General features: G+C 37.1%; 3 protein-coding genes across 5 annotated transcripts in view; 1 reads left to right on the top strand and 2 right to left on the bottom strand.

The window, feature by feature from the left end:
• Positions 1–1,416: 1,416 nt before the first annotated feature.
• LOC135695638 (uncharacterized) lies at positions 1,417–7,131 on the bottom strand. Of its 3 annotated transcripts, none has more exons than XM_065214779.2 (7): positions 6,951–7,131; positions 6,410–6,489; positions 5,905–6,223; positions 5,441–5,482; positions 4,600–4,907; positions 3,824–3,974; positions 1,417–2,687 (listed from the first exon to the last, which is right to left on the bottom strand). In XM_065214779.2, the coding sequence occupies exons 1-7, from the start codon at positions 7,003–7,005 to the stop codon at positions 1,993–1,995; spliced, it is 1,650 nt and encodes a 549-aa protein (XP_065070851.2). In that variant the 5' UTR covers positions 7,006–7,131; the 3' UTR covers positions 1,417–1,992. The 3 variants fall into 3 exon arrangements, with proteins under 3 accessions (XP_065070851.2, XP_065070853.2, XP_065070852.2); XM_065214781.2 differs by having other exon boundaries at positions 1,417–2,570; positions 6,951–7,130; XM_065214780.2 differs by lacking the exon at positions 5,441–5,482 and having other exon boundaries at positions 6,951–7,130.
• LOC135695641 (uncharacterized) overlaps positions 2,809–16,585 on the top strand; it is a 74,443-nt gene continuing 60,666 nt past the window's right edge. Inside the window, exons 1-2 of the mRNA XM_065214784.2 lie at positions 2,809–2,870; positions 3,146–3,202. The gene's annotated coding sequence lies outside the window, so the exon portion shown is untranslated. The remainder of the gene's footprint in view (positions 2,871–3,145; positions 3,203–16,585) is intronic.
• On the bottom strand, positions 6,951–16,553 carry LOC135695639 (synaptotagmin-15). The gene is made up of 4 exons (XM_065214782.2): positions 14,169–16,553; positions 10,682–11,894; positions 10,238–10,349; positions 6,951–9,879 (listed from the first exon to the last, which is right to left on the bottom strand). Exons 2-4 carry the CDS (start codon positions 11,870–11,872, stop codon positions 9,554–9,556), a joined length of 1,629 nt encoding a protein of 542 aa, XP_065070854.2. The 5' UTR covers positions 11,873–11,894; positions 14,169–16,553; the 3' UTR covers positions 6,951–9,553.

Raw genomic sequence — 16,585 nt, 5'->3', positions numbered from 1 at the left:
CCCCACTCCCCGAAATTCTTCTTAAAGGTAACGCTTATGTTTGATTGCTTCCTGTTTTTTGAATATGAAATAAGAACGAAGACTTTGCCAAAAAAGCTCCCAGCTGGTCCCCTGTTTCCCGAATACCCGCTATGTTTTTAGGCTTCCCCGAAAAGCATGTTGGGTAACCCTCTATAAAATGGGATCTGAAGTTGCTGCGGTTGTTCAAACTTCGGCGGGAAAAATATCAGGTGATTTTATACGAGGATTGAGCTACACACCAAACACACAGGTAAAACAACTTCTTCTGCAAGTCTCTCTGCATTTCTATTCCACCGTTTGCAGTATTGAATGATACAAGTTGGTTTTAGATAGCTTGTGGTCCGAAACTCATTCTTGCGCTGCTGTTTTGACTTGACTTCAAAGGAATGTTTTTAAATACGCGCCGTTTTCGGACTTACATTGATCAATCCCAACCCAATAAATGCTCCCAAGTTCCAAAGAAAAAGTAAATGCGTCCCCTTACCTCAAAAAGCTTTTTGTTTTGCTTTAAAGGAGCTTTGGTCAACAATCTACCCTGGGTACCAGAGTCCTATATAGGCCTACGCTTCATTCATGAAATTTGAAATGTGCCGGATATCCCCAAGTAATTTTAATTTGTTGTTTCTTTTCCATCAACCAAGGTGGTGTTAGAAAACAGTGAAATTTGAATAACCACCCTCTTAATTCTCTTTTTAACGCCAGCACTCGTTTCTAATAGTAACTCTTGTTATGAGTGTTCCTTGGAAATTTTCATGATTGATTTTGACTTTTGAATGAACTGGGATATAAGAAGGGCTCAAAACTGTGCTTTGAAATCTGTCTTACTACAAACAAAAGAATATTCCTTCCTCATTTATTCAATCAATTCAGGACTTTTTTGTAGATAATATGCTTGTAAAATTTAAGAAACCATTAGGCAGGATCAGTTTAATTTTTCTGTTGAACCCTTATTTTCTTCTGTTTTATTTACAAAATGTTTAATTTCTTTGTTTTTACAGGGGAAAGGGATGGCTCTATTTTGAATAGTTTACCTATTTAGAGAGCTCCTCCTTAATAAGTCTATTCTATATATAATCATGCAATGCAATGAAATGCAATGTAATGTAAATGTTTTAGTTTGTAGTTGTGTAACTATTTGGTGTGGTTAAATTTAGTATTGTTTTTAATTGTATTGTAAGTTATTTAGAATTGTATCTAGGGTGGAATGTTAATCACATGAAATTGAAGCTAAATCATCAGATACCATTGAAAACTTGTTTATTTTATCCTTAGAATTTAGTTTAGAAAATATCTTGGTATTTTAATGAAGTTCTAATGTTTTTATTCTAGCCATTAAGACTGTTTCACATAATCTTTATTAAACATACTTAGAATGCAACCAAATAAATTCAAAACTTGTTTTATTCATTTAGTTAAATCAAAAATCACTTTTAAAGAGAGCTTTCTAATTTTCTAAAGCAATCTAAGCATATTTTACACTGTTTGTACAATGTTGTAGATATTTACTTCCACAATATAGCTATTTTCTTTTTATGAGCCTACTAGGCAATCAATTTAGCCTGCCTTTGATCTAGGATACCAATGTTGTAGACTTTATTTTGCTTCCACACAGGAATATTCAAAACCTTCATTTCAATGTTTTTAATTGATTTTTTTTCATTTCTACTTTTGATTGCTTAATGAAATCATCTTAGAATTGTTTTCTTTTTTTAAAAATTTAAAATATTTGCTTTAATAGACAGTATAGGGTGTTTTATAACTGCTTTAAGGCCCTTATTAATTGTTTCAATTTTCTCTAGGTTAACAATGATTTTCTATATCAGCTAATTGGCTACATAGCAGTGGGACTGTTGGTTGTTTACATATGAAAACAAAAGGTAAATTTTGTCTTTTTAGCAGTAAATTCTTATATTGATAACTTGAGCAATGTCAGATTCGAACTGTGTCCATTTTCAATCTCCAACAGCAAATCTAGTTTCTGTGTTTCTTTCCATGACGAGAAAGGCGGTGCAATTTGCTGGTCTTGTGTCCCTTGCTGGATTTCTTGCTTGCCTTCTTTTTGTATGGAGGGGGAGGTGGTGGTGGTGGTGGAGGTGGTGGTGGTGGTGGAGGGGGTGGTGGAGGTGGAGGTGGGGGTGGTGGTGTTGCATATGGATCATATGGTGGGGGTGGTGGTGGTGTTGGTGCCTCTGGTGGTGGTGGGTATGGGTATGGGGGTGGTGCTGGTGGAGGGGGACCAGCTGGAACTGGCACTTCCTTTATAATCTTAATGATTTTGGTTTCCTTCTTCTTCTTTTTGTCATCATCCTCGTCATCTTCTTCCTCATCCTCGTCTTCTTCTTCTGCATCTTCATCATCTGCTTCACCACCATCCTTGCGGCTGCCACCCTCTTCCTCCTTCTCTTCATCCTCAGAATCTTCCTGCTCCTTTGGGGGAGCAATTTCATCACGGGCAGCAGCATCCTGCTGTTGTTCTTCTTCAGCCTGGTTGCTGTCCTCATCCTCAGCTCTCAGAAGGATATCGGAGAGGCTTCTTCGCTTTCTCCTGCCTGATTTGATATGAGAGTGAGAAGAAGTATGAGACAATGCATGTTGGAGATGTGGAGCATTAGGGGATTGAGATATTCTGTTAATAGAGTGGCTAACGACTGTCCCACGTGTTTGACCTATGGATTAGAAAGACAGTCATTAAGTCACTCTTGTCAGGTCATTAAATGTTAATTGTAACAAACTTAATGTTAAATTATCATTGTCATTATTTTAATTATTTGGCTTTGACTTTTGTTGTTTTGTTTTCAAGGTCATCAGTATCTTATGCCTTGGGCATTCCTGCATTAAAACTGAATCACGTATGGTACTTTCACTATTTATTGTGTTTACTTATTTACTTTTTTTGCTGCTAAAATCTTCAAGCATTCTCAGCCTTTCAAATAGTGCTGAATGCACTTTGTTGAATGATCTTACATTTTAACTGCAAGTCTTTTTATTCAAGCTGTCAGTCATGTTTTGTTTTTAGCTTTGTTTTGTTTGCGTGCAAGAATTATGTTTCTGGTAAATGTTGATGGTAGTGTCTGATTTATAAGTTAGTCGTTAGTAACTAGCTCAAGCTGATTTTTTGTCGCAGGATGTTATGTGAAGGTTGGTGGCTGGATAATTCAAGTCACTTGAGAAAAGCAACATGGTATGAGCATATATTTAATGAAGCTTCTTTTTTACCAGTTTGTCATATAAGGGTCGATGCCGAGGGCAAAGGAGAACACGCTTTGATGTATAGAACAGGACGTATTTATATAGAACAGTGTATAGAACACAAGTTTCACGCTTAATGCAATCGTCAATCAACTATTCAGAACAGTGTGGAGCTCAGAGTTGCATTTTAGAACCGTCCTGTTCTATGCGCCAAAGTGTGAACATATAATTTGTTAATTATATGGTTATTTTATGTGCATTTTATATTTATCTGCCAGGACTAAACACAAACACTGCGAAAGATGCAGACTAAGGATGGTATGTTCACAAATCTTGCGAAGGTCGCGTTTTCGTCCTGCTCTGTATCTACCATAAGTTGTTCTGTCCCGCACTTCGATTATCAATTAAATTTTCCGATGGATATTTAGAGTATTGAAATATTTGCCACCAGTCGCTTCTTTGTAATTGCTCCCACCATCTCGCTAGTTTATTCCTTGATTTTTTTTCATAGAATTTTTGCAAATACAAATCACATTTAATCACAGGACGTTAGAAATTCTGGTATCGGTATAGATCCGAGGAAAGAAGGCAATGCATAAGGCCATCAACCTACCGTCCTTCTTGTTTGATTTTGATTTCTTCTGGACTTTCTTGCTCTTTTTGGCCTTCTTTGGTTTCTTGGCCTTAACTTGGACAGATTTGTCATCATCCTCATCATCATTGTCGTATCTGGCTGCCTCTACTTCTTCATCGTCTTCATCATCCTATTAGAGACGAAAAAATCTGTTCAGTGACAAGTTTTAGGATTTATAGAATTTCATATTGGCCTTAAATGTCCGACAGCTACCGTAATTTTTGGCTACTCGCAGGCCATCATTGAGCAGGCAAATTTTTATAAGGCTCGGTTTGATTTCTTGCTATTTTCTTCAAGTAAGAGCATCTTTTCATTGCCTTAATGAGCATCTCAGTAAAGGAGATTTGACAAAGCTCAGGGTTTCATCAGTCTTGCAGTTAAAAAGCAGTTAAATGTAACTGGTTGAATTGTGCGATGATTCTTTGCTACAACGGAACAGGTCTATGTCAGTTTTTTATCTGAAATGACAAATGTTTATTGTCATTGAAAAGTGTTTGCTGTTTGATACATTTTGACACTTTGCCAGACGTGCAACGTGAGTTACCTGATTTGAAAACCTGTTGTACAAGCACACTCTATCCTTTAGTAATTAATTGCATTGAGGGAATAGGGTCTTCTACCTCAAATAATAGTGTTTCATCCTATTCAAAAATACTATACGATTTCAATTGCTGATTGTTTCTTAGACGAACTGTAACTTGCAGGTTATCCCCCACCCTCAATATCACTTATCGAAATTTCCATTCAACACAAACCTTGTACTGCTTTTGCTTTTGCTGTGCTGGTGGTTGTTGTTGATCCTGTTGGTCTTGTGGCTGCTGTGGTTGTTTTTGTTCATCATCATCGTCATCTTTGTTGTCTTCGTCATCATCGTTGTTGTCCTGGTCTGGTTGTGGTGGTGGGGCTCCGCCAGCTGGGGGTGGTGCACCGCCATCAGCTGGTGGTGGTGGAGCAGGTCCTGGTGGTGGAGGTGGTGCATCTGGTGGAGGTGCACCTGGGGGTGGTGGTGGTACCTGTGGAGGTGGGACTGGTGGTGGTGGTCCAACTGGAGGGAATGGTGCAGCTGTAAATGAAGCATTATGTAAACAGGTTTTGCTCTGGTATCGTGAGGCAGCATAGTCATCTTGTTATGGTGAAAAGTTCTATGTATCCATTGATATTAGGAAATGCTACGTACAGTATTTGCACCAAGGTCAGCGAAATGATTAGTCTTGGAAATACTTTAATGTTTAGAATATTTATCATAAAAACGTTAAAATCATGAAATTTATACAAAATAAAAATTTTATTTTCATCTAAACATAACTTAGTTGATTTTGAGCAATTCTTTGCACGCGATCATTATAACTCTGGCTCTTCATTAATCTATTTATTCTTCAATGATAAAGTTCTTATAAACTGAAAATATGTGATGTATCATAATTTTCAAAAAGAATTATAAATAGAGTATAGATTGCAGTATGAATCAACACAAGGTTATGACTTGTAGTGACGTTTTTATTGTTGATCATAAGATTTTGAAATAAACAGGAATTAGTTTGGTACGAAGTTATTGTTAATACAAGTTAGTGTTAGTAAAGTTGTGTGTTAGCTTACGTGGGTAGACCGGAGGAGGAACAAGTAATGGTGCTGCGTAAACTGCGTAGGAGGAAAAGAAATTAGTAGTTAATTTATGTTAATATAGAAAAGATATGCCCATAGAGAATTGCATTATTAATGTGATTAGATAAGAGAGCAAGAGTAAAGTAATCGTTAATGAGCATCAAGGCTTTAGTGCCAAGATACTCATGTTTTTAGTTTTATTACCAAACTACCAAGCGAACGCTTAAATGCCATTCTGCCTATCACAAGAACCGGAACGTTTATCTATTATCTAATGTCAATCTAGGATTTAACGTCTATCAAGTATCGACGGTCTTTCCTAATTATGATATCAATCCAACCCGATCCAACCCGGGGTCAGAATTCTGCTTGTATGCTGTTTGCTTGACAATATTCAAATCCGTGCCTACAAGTTGGTTAGTTAGCACTTAGATACTTCTAAAATTTATTAGCTTTACCTGGTGGTGGAAGTCCAGATCCAGAGGCAGCCATGTCCATCTTTCCATCATCGTATTTACCATCTACTGGGAGTGGTGCAGGTGGTGGGAGAGGGCCAGGGGGTGGGAAAACAGGAGGTGGTACTCCTGGAATTGGAACTGGTGCAGGTGGGAATGGTGCTGGGGGTGGAATAGCTGGTGGAGGTCCTGGGGGTGGTGGTGCATCTGGAGCTGGTGCTGCAGGTGCAGGGGCTGGTGGGGGCTGTGCATCAGGGGCTGGGGCTGGGGCTGGGGCTGGAGCTGGGGCTGCAGCGTCTTGGTCTTCCTTGTTCTCTTGGTCCTAGAAGATTTGAGTTATGCGTTAGATATATCTGTATATTTTAATTGCTTTTTTACGAAAATTGCCTTTGTCACTTCGTAATTTTGAAAAAGTGGCTCTTGCTTTGGTTTATTTACCGTGTTGAAAAATAATAGGACGAGATTGATAGACAGTTTAAAAATGAAAGATGATGATAGCTCTACTTACCGGTTGCGCAGGCTGAACGTCTTGCTCTTTTGCGACTTTCTGCTGTTTAGCTTTCTTGTGCGATTTCTTGTGCTTTTTTGCTTTATTAGGAAACAAAATTATAGCACATTTAGATCAAAAATAATGATTTTTTTGTTGCCGCGAAAAGCTTTTCACCTGGTTCATACGATGCAACTAACGCAGAGCGAACTTAAGTGACGCAACAAAACTTTCCATGATGAATATTTGTTTGAATATAACTATAAAAAGGCCAATATAATTTGTAAAAAATGCGCGACATTTGTTGTTTAAATTTTGATTTCAAGACACATTGATGTAAAAATACTATTTTTACGTCATTGATAACCAAGTGCCTTACATTCCTATTTTTGATTCTCAAAAGTTTACCAATGATCTTTTACAAGCACAAACCAATATCTATCTTTGCCATGTACAGAACTGTAAGACATTGACGCTAGCAGGATGGGCTCCTGTCAATTGCCTTGTCCGACTGTCACGACGTTCCACGTTCATAATGAAGTTAGAAATAGATGAAACTTACCCGTGATTAGGCCCATAATAAGGCAGGCAATAAGTAAATACGTTAAAATACGCATTTTGTCTCTATCCGCCGACTAGCGGTCTAATATTGATATTTCCTTGAAATCAAGTAGTGCTGCAGTAGCTTGCTTGAGCTCGTATGAACTTTGTTTAATCCTTCGACCAATGAAAGCAGCGTACCATTTGAATAACGTATAAACAGGTTTGGCAGTTCCAAGCAGGTCCTTCTTTCATGTTCACTGATCAATCATCCATCGGGTTGACTGCGTCGAGCAAAGGTCATGATTTCTATACAAATTACTGGTATTGTGAGTAAACTATTAACAATGTTTGAAAGATGTTTACCTGCGAGATTTCTTGCTGCAATCGTTGTGTGATATTTCCAGCCAATTTTTGATCCTTTCCCCCACGGCATTCCCAAGAAATTGCTACCCCATCTCCATCATGGTTTTAAAAGGGACAGAGCAATGCGTCTCACCGTCCATACATTAAATTGGTTGTAACCCCAAAGGAAAAGCGTAAAATTTCATCGCTCAAGATTATTAACAACAAGTTTATTGTTAGTAGGTAAATATAGGAAACAACATCTTATCTAAAACAAACTTAATTGACTGAATATGATAAAACGTAAGCTTTTCGCACGTTCAAAACCTGGTATCTTTCACCTCAAAGGAGTGAAATTTCGTATGATTTTTGAAATCATTTTTTCTTTTGTCATGAAAAATTTTCGAGAATTTTAGCTTAAGATATTTTCATCGAGAATTTGGTTTTGTTTGCATTTTTTGTATCATCGTTCCCCTTAATAATCTTGTAATAAAGAAACAATGGAAATTTATTCGAGTTCCTACTGAATCCTTTAAATAATCTATGTTATATATTTTACACTGTTCGATAAAAATCGTCGCAAGTGATCAACTAATGCCTTTTCTTGTAAAGAATCCGCTTTTAAGATTACGATTTGTTAGTAACGCAACGGACTGCCTGTTTGTAAAACATAACATCAAACATTACACAATAAGTGACATAACCATTCAACAACCAGTTTTGTTTAGCGTTTCGAATGCTCGAGTGGTTTCTCATGCATCAATGTATATTTAAACGCGCTGAGCAACACGTCATAGCCTGCTCTCTAAGTTGTGTTTACTAAACCAAGCAAAATATACCATTTGGACTGCGTGTAATCTTCCCCCTTCCATAAACTCACATTAGATAAAATGCGTGTGATTTTCCTTTCAATATTTTTACATATTTCGATTGAATAACAAGCTAAGGCTGTATCAGTCATCTTTATGTTCAAGTGATGCTGTGCGACTTATTTTTTAAACTTAATGAACCCAAAAAGCAGAAATTTAAAAGGGACATAAAGAGGGACAAATGTAACACTGCTTTCCTTTTAGATGTCTCACTGTGGATAATTTATTTCCGCTTCTTGCCAATCTCTTCACTTCACCTTTCTCCAAGATGCCAGTTTCAGGGAGCAGTGAAGGTTTCTGGAGTACCCATCTTAAACAGGGATTCGAGAGTGAAACTTACCCGCTTTTGAAAGGGCATTGGTACAAAATAAAATTTGCATCTGACTTAACTGATCTTGAAAGGCCGAATCTGAATAATACCAGCTACCGTCATTTTTAATTTGCAAGACGATTTTCGTAGGACGATTGAGTTATCTTCTCGTTGTATCAAACTTTCGCTCTATAAGCAACCCCGATAATAGCGTGGGTTCCTTGTAACGCATCGCAAATTTACGCGAGTGCAAATAACCGCAAAAGACAAATAGGTTGCACTTTTGCAAAACTATTATTAGGTATCCAGCAATAAATTCGTGCAAAAGATATTTTCTGTATCCTCATTAGTAGGAATTTCCTTTCTTTTTCTTTCCTCGTGCACAATTAATAGTTGTGCTTAGTCAGCGTGTTTGATTTCTGTCCCAATGACGCAAATACGGAAAATTTTAAGATAAACTGAAAAAAATATGAAGTAATCTTTCCAACTGTCATTTCTGCAGTTTTTTTAGATCTTTTAGGTTAGAAATAGAAAGAGAAGCATTGATAAAAGTTTACACGGAGAAAAAACCAAAATATATCTTCTATACCCATAAGAATCTAAACTTTAAGACAAACAAGAGGAATCTGCCTTTTTTTATGACCTACGACAATCAATATGACTTAAACATTTTCTAAGAATCCTTTAATGCGCTTGTGCATTGCACCCACCAAACTACAGAGGGTAGTTTGTCTGAATGTCTGAAAAAGGCATTTTCGTTATTGCTAGTTTTTTCAATTTCAACAGAGCATGATTGTCCAAAAGAGGGGTTGATAAATGGGTTCACTTTTAATCAACAATTTTCTCCAAAAATTTAAATGCCTTACATACCTAAAAACGGTCTAATTTCCTATTTCCTTGATTTTCCTATATCTTCGAATTTGAAGTATTCTCATAATTTACGGATTTAGTGGATACTTATGGCTCAGGGTTTCAAGCTGTTTTGATGTTTTTATGAAAGTGTCAATTGTTGTGGGGCTGTGTTTGTTTATTTAAAACCTCTTACACATCTCAAATACCTATTGTTTCTCTGTGTATAAAACGACTACAGTCTGTCAATTACTAATACCCGTGCAAAATATGCCATAAATTATACGGTGCACCAGGCGAATTCATAATGCTTTTCCAATGTATATTATCCGCCATTGTGACTGCGTTTTCACCAAGGATAACTTTTCCTATTTTCATTACCCTGCCTAGAATCCGGTGCTTGCCCGAGACCGTCACGTGCAAGGAATGCTCCATGAACGTTGCCCATGGAATTTTGTGCTTTAAATCCAGATTTAATTGTATGTATTCTTCCCTCTCATTCGTCAAAGAAATCATCTTCGTTTGTGATTCTCCGACTTTCCGTCGCTTCTTCTTTAAGTATGCCTTCACTTGCAATGCTGTAAAATAAGAAAAATCAATTACCGTTTAACTACGTGCAACTCTTTGAAAATAAAGTTATGGTTGCAGATATCATTTGAAACATGACCCGTAGAAAACAGAAAACAGACTTCTTTTCTCTACTCTTTCTTCTTCCCTCTTCTCTTTATGCTCCCCTCTTCGCTTTTCTTCTCTTCTTTTCACCCCTTTTCTCTCTTTTTTCTTCCTTTTTCTTATATCTTCGTTTCTTGCCCTATTTCATGCAAGTGGGACACATGGGTTCATAAACACAAAATTATACCTTCCTTGCAGCTCCGTCACAATTATTGCTTAATATAAAAGCTTTGTATAATGCATAGTGGTCCATCTTCTACTCACCACTTAACTGGTCAACGGACGTCGTTGAGGCGAGTCTGACGGTACGGATTAAAGCGTGGAACTCATCGGTTTTCGTGTAGAATATCTCGATAAGGACATCGCCGACCTCCGTCTACAAAAGAAACAAAGCAGTCAAGGAAAGACTTTTTGAAACAATTAAAGAATTATTCAAAGATTCTTTTTGAACAGACATTGTTTTAAGAAATGAGTGAGGTTCTTGACAGATGTATTTTCAGTAGAAGATCTTGATTGTAACTATTATAAATTGCACTCGGTCTAATCAATCAATTATATATAGAAAGATTGATCAATCAGAAGCTGAAAATGATTAATCGCAAGTTATAGTCGAGTAGTTACTGATGCATCTAATAAATGAATCACTGGTATGATCAAGCAATCACTCGGAGATGCTTTGTGAAGTTAATTATGATCAATGGTACTTACTGTCTGTGATGGTGGGTTGATATTGAGTACGTTGTCCGTTTTGATTTGACCAAAGATTTCGCTTCGTGCTAAAGGCATATTACTTTCCCCGTAGCGCCTTTTTTCTTGCCCTTGCAAAATGTAAACGTGGAAACGAATCGTCTTTGTGTTGAATGAGTCATTTGGTAGAGTGCGTTTAAAAACAAATGACTGCTCGAAGATTGGATGATCCGTCGCTTGGTGCATTTTTGAATGATACATATTCTCTCTTTCAGGCAGCAGCGTAATGCCAACTTGTATGCCAATAACTCCTGGCCTTAGTTGCAACTGGTCCATGTATTGAAAAAAAAGTTCCAGTTTTGTTTTGTCATGATTCAAGTATTGCAAAGACATCTTTATCTTGCCGAGAGTTCCAAAGCCAACTGACCTCTTCCTTGAAGTGTCATACAGCTCAGGGCGCAATTCCAAAAGTGAACTTTTCGATCCTCCACCCCCATTCTCGTCGTCTGACGTCACAGGGGAGCTGCCCGCCGATGACAAGAATCCTCTCACTGGCAAGAAGCTGCTGTAGAGGGAATCTTCCTTGTCGACGTCACTTATTGATTCCTCACTTCTGGATGATGTCATGTATAATTCTGGCGAGATTTGCTCTAGGATACTCTTGTCGTTAAGTGTTGTCTCTGATTTCGAAAGTGCATTTCGACGCAGTAATTGGGGATTCAGGTCACTCAGGTATACTGACTTGCTTTTCATCATTTTTTGTTGCTTTTTCATTTTCCGCTGTTGGTCACTCTCGGACACAGCAAATATAGAGTGTCTTGTATCAAGCGCTCTACTTATCTTTTTCTTTGTTTTGGGCGGTTTTTTAGATGGTTCGCTAGCCGTTTTGACAACTGATCCGCTTCGAGTACTCTTCATGTCAGGCTGGACCCGTTCGCTTACGATTGAACCGGGTATTACGAACGGGTTTTCATCCTGCCCAAGCACCACCAGTGGCACTTTGCTGTTTGTCATCGGTACATTTTCATTCGCATCCTTCTTCTCTTGCATTCCTTGAAAGCACGGCAAATGTTTCATACACCATTCTTTGATTGGCGCCCAGTACCGCGCGATCAGGAGTGTTATGACCGTCGCAATGAACAACGCCGCGAAAGATATCGAAACTGCAAGGAGAATTTCCTCTTTTGTTGTCAAACCGGGATCATGCGACATTTTCAAATCTTTTTACAGGTGCCTAAAAGATTGCAATTAATTTTGATTATTAAAAGACATAAAAGTTCTGTACCGTCAAGAGATGAAATTTTAGGAAAATATTATTCCAAATGGCGATGTTATGATTAATTGATCGAAGTGAACACACAGATGATAGAAGTTTGAATTAGATGCAAATGCAAATGGAAGGAGCTGTTTTTTATGTAAGCAGGCACGTAGATAAGGGGGGTGTACGGAGGGGGTGTATGAAGGGGTTGTATGAAGGGGCTGTATGAAGGGGGTGTATGGAGGGGGTGTTTGAAGGGGGTGTAGCATCTCATGATCTCTGAATTTTTTTGCAATTCTCATGCTTGTTTACATCAAAGAATAATATAATATAACACTAATTTCGATGATTATCTCTATTTAGAAAGGATATGACCAAAGTCTTAGTGTTTTTAAGTAAAAAAATACTTGCATGATAAAGTCAGTAAACTTTATGTGAAATCAGCAACTGAGACAAATCGTTTTCATCCCATTCAAACGTAATTCAAATTCAGTACATTTTTATAAATGGGGCAGAAACAATGATGGTTTTTGAGTGAATGGTTTATTTTGCTTAAGATTTAAATAAAAACTGTTTTCTAATACGTCTTTTATTAACTTGATCTCCATTAGCAAACAACCCTTTATAACGTTGGATAAATGCGTAAAGTTAGGCGCTTTTTCAATAAAGAGCTCACAACAGTAATAAATAAATAGACGTTCTTTAGTTTTAAGGGATATTTCTTATGCGCAATGGCCATCCCTCTGCCGTATATGAGCACAGAATAGACGTTTGTTTCTGTTCTGTGATATGAAGCGCCACTATTGTTTTCAACCGTGCGTTTTATATTTTGCCGGCATCAGGTGAAGTGTCAGTGAGTGAAACCGTGTATTTTGAATCTCTGAACATTTCTTAACACTGTAACAAGGGCCCCTAAAACAAGGGCCCCTAAAACAAGGGCCCCTAAAACAAGTCAGAGATAAGGCTTTCCAGTCTGCCCCCATTAAGGAAACAATGCAATATATCTGCAGTATTAATACCAAAACAATTTATTAAGTTTGACCATGCGTTGATGGTAAATCAAATTCAAAATGAGCAAAGCGATCTCAAGAATATGAAATAAAGAGAATGAACAACCTGGAAATAAATAAACCTTGGAAAGAGATGATAAAATAATCCTTCTCGTGTTGAAGTTGCTTGGAGTGATTTGCGAAACAACAGAATCTATTAAATTTTTTAAAAAGCAAATTAGAATTTTTAAACCAATGAGATAACAATTAGGACGATTAGAATCTTGTGTAAAAGCAGTAGGGTTCTTGAAGATAATTCATTTTTTACTGAATTGTAAATTTTAGTGATTTATTTCGTGTTGAAACTACTCATGGAGAAAGGTGTATGAAAATAATGAAGTAAAATGAAAAAAAACTATGCATCGTTTTCAGGAAAATGGTTTATCGTCTGATAAAGGAAATGGTTTTGCAGCACGGAGAAAAAAACCCCGAAGAAACTGTGTGAATTTTTAAAGAAAAGACCAGGATCTGTTGCTCGTTTTTGATTATTCGTTCGCGGTTGGACTGTTGTCTGTTGCTATGAAATATTTTCACCCGGGTAATCTTCAAATAAATAGGGAAAAAAACTAAAATGCTGAAAATGTCACTAAGATTTTTCATCCGTGTTAGCGGAAAAGAACGAAAATTTTTTTAGCAAACTTTGAATATTTGAAATGCACTGAGTAGACCTGTTTTGCTGCCAATTTTTGTCTCGCTGTCAGATTGTTACGAAGCTGGCATTATCTTTCAGGCTGGCAATGCCGTAAATAGCATTTTTGAATATCAGTTTTGTGCTGTAATCTCAATTGATAGGATCGTGGACTGATTGTGAAAAACAATTGTATAAAGAATAGATCTGCAATGTTGTTTGATCATTGACGTTATGAACGCGTCATATGCCGCACGGAAAATGTGACTCAGGGTTCGTGAAGTGGAAACAGTTTGGTTATCAATTCTCAAAGATATATCTTACTGAAAGGTGTGGGGGTCATTGCCCCTTGACTCCCTTCTGGCACTGTTCCTCTGACTCATACTTTGGACCTTATCAATGTATCTTGGTGGGATCATGGGTTTTACAAACATTGCTGATATTCACTATGCAATGGTAAAGATCGCTACACAATTTTCATAATCCACAGATGATAAGATTTTAAATAAGTAATCCTAATGTGATAAGATGTTAGATATGATTGCTATTCTTACTAGGCAAAAAGCTGCATACCTTTTTTATTTGTTGCTGTCTCAGTCCAAATACAGGTCTGCCATCCGTTTTGCAGGCAATGTCCGAGCCTCAGCTTACCACCCCCTCGAACTAGCAATATACAATGTATCGATGCGACTCATCTTCTTTGTTAAATTTGAAAATGTGTTAAATTTGAAATAACTGGCCAGAGCTTATCTCAATTCTACATGGACTAGTATCTGTGAAATGAAATCCACGAAACAAAAACCGTGCACCGCGGAAGAAATCCTGATTCTGATAACAACAACGCGTAATAATTACTTTAGCGCTTGAATGCCGTTAGATAACAGGACTTGTTTGGCTCTAGTGTTTTGTTATTAAGCCTTTAGACTACTTTACGTGTCACATCTCTCAAGGAGAAAGCTACACAGAGTCTCCTTTACATGCAGCTGTGTTAATAGATGCTTATCTATAGGTCGCTATATGTAATTATTTAACTGGTCCAGATTTGTTTAGAGTTTGTGATCCCATATTTTGACTGGTTGAAGAAGTCTTACCAGAAATCGACTGATAAAAAGTCCCATTTTTCATTGTAAACAATTCCTGGTTTCTGCGTAAATAGAACATGTAAATACTACTTCTATTTTTAAGAAACAATTCATTCTGATAGCTAACTGTAAATATGTTTATATAGCAAGTGAACCCCGAGAAATATGTAAAATGGATGATTATCTGGTCTTGGTGGCGAGATGATGTTTCCCACGGTGACACTGTGGCGCTGCCATGTCAACTGTAGCAAGTCTTCAGGGTGTATTTCTTAAGGCGGGTTTCTCTTCATTTCTATGACCATGATCTGTCTGTGCTGGATTGCAACCGACCTTTGGCGAAACACTGGTGTCTGATGTCTCGACCGCATGTTTTCCATACAAATTTTCAATGAGTTTTCTTAACACTTTTTCTGAAGAAGTCATACATAACTCCCGCGAAGGCGCTGCGCCTACATTGCGCCCCAGCCGCTGAACTGAGCGTCAAAGGTTGCCATCAGCATTTTCACCACACGAATTCGAAATTCAAAGATGTTATCATAAAATATCAAACCATTGCTTTCTCATTGCCGATGGTCGATGTCGATTAAAATATGACAATAATGGCGAGGAATATGGCAGTGGCCTTTAAACAACATTCTTTTGGCCTTAATTCAAGCTAAAAAAACGCAGAAATACTCGAATTTGCCTTTCTCATTGAAGTTAATCTGAAAAGGGTAGTCTGATTGTTACCATTATGATTGTTACCATTATGTGGAAAGTGTAGGCTGTGAAATCACATTGTAACTGCCATTTCAATTTGAATTTTTTACACAACGTCCATTCAGACATTTTTGTGCAGACGGTCATCCATTTTGAACGTAAAAATAGCAAAATAAGCCTAAATTTTGCAAAAACACCCCTTTAAAAAAATTCTAACATCTAGCAGATTTTTGTCACTTGATATAAGCAAGATAAAAGATTGATATAAGAGAGCTTTAACCGACCGAAAATTAGATTCTAAAACCCCAATTTCAATTTCTACCGACGCAAAAACCATTGTCACACGATTTGTGGCCAGCGGAAGTCTTTCCAAAAAGGTGAAAAGGTGGTCAGGAGTCGGCTTCTTTGGACTGGTAAATAGAGCTGCTTTCCTGGTTAAGTTGTTGGCTACCTTGTTTTTGCAGAAAACTTTCATAGAAATCTATGTCCTAGAAGAGGCATTTGCCACCTCTTTTTCAGAGACATCAAAAGTTTTCAAATATTATTAACTTCCCCAACCGAGCTATGTATTAACTTAACTTGTTACTAATGATATCTGCTGAGAGAAAATCTGAATAAAATCTTTAGATTTTCTTTTCTTCCAAAATGTTTGTGGGTGATATTTAGCCAACTCAAAGCTGGAGAATTATGCTGAGGAGGAATGGAATGCAGTGTTTATTTTCTTTAAAGGATATTGAAAAAAGATTTAATTTTCTAAAGATTATATTTTGGAGCCTTTCAATATTGATTTTCAATTATCTGCTTTGTATGCATTGATGATAGAATCGTTTGATTTTAATGATGTGTTGAATAGGGTACGAGCGTGTGAGGTCATGGAAAAACCATTTTCAAAAGATTTGATTCTTGAAAGAACTTTATGAACGTCGAGAAAGATTAAATATGGCCAATGAATGATTGCTAGTATGCCAACAGATTGTTGTTTGTCTCATACGGTTTAGAGCCAAAAAGAAATTACAATGACTTGAAAGGGGAAAGAACCTGTGGTCATTTTGCCATTTATCAGACAATTTGTAACACATTGAACTGATTTTGCAAATTTAGTGTTTTTTTGTAATGCGTTGTCAGTTGATCTGCTCAAAACTGAACAACTTCAAAAGAATTTATGATTGCATCACTTATAATTGTTTTTAAATGAAGCGTTTTTTCAAA

This window comes from Rhopilema esculentum, chromosome 2, assembly GCF_057945365.1.
Source record: "Rhopilema esculentum isolate cy_ngs chromosome 2, ASM5794536v1, whole genome shotgun sequence".
Lineage (NCBI taxonomy): Eukaryota > Metazoa > Cnidaria > Scyphozoa > Rhizostomeae > Rhizostomatidae > Rhopilema > Rhopilema esculentum.
This window is presented reverse-complemented; position numbering and strand designations above follow the sequence as displayed.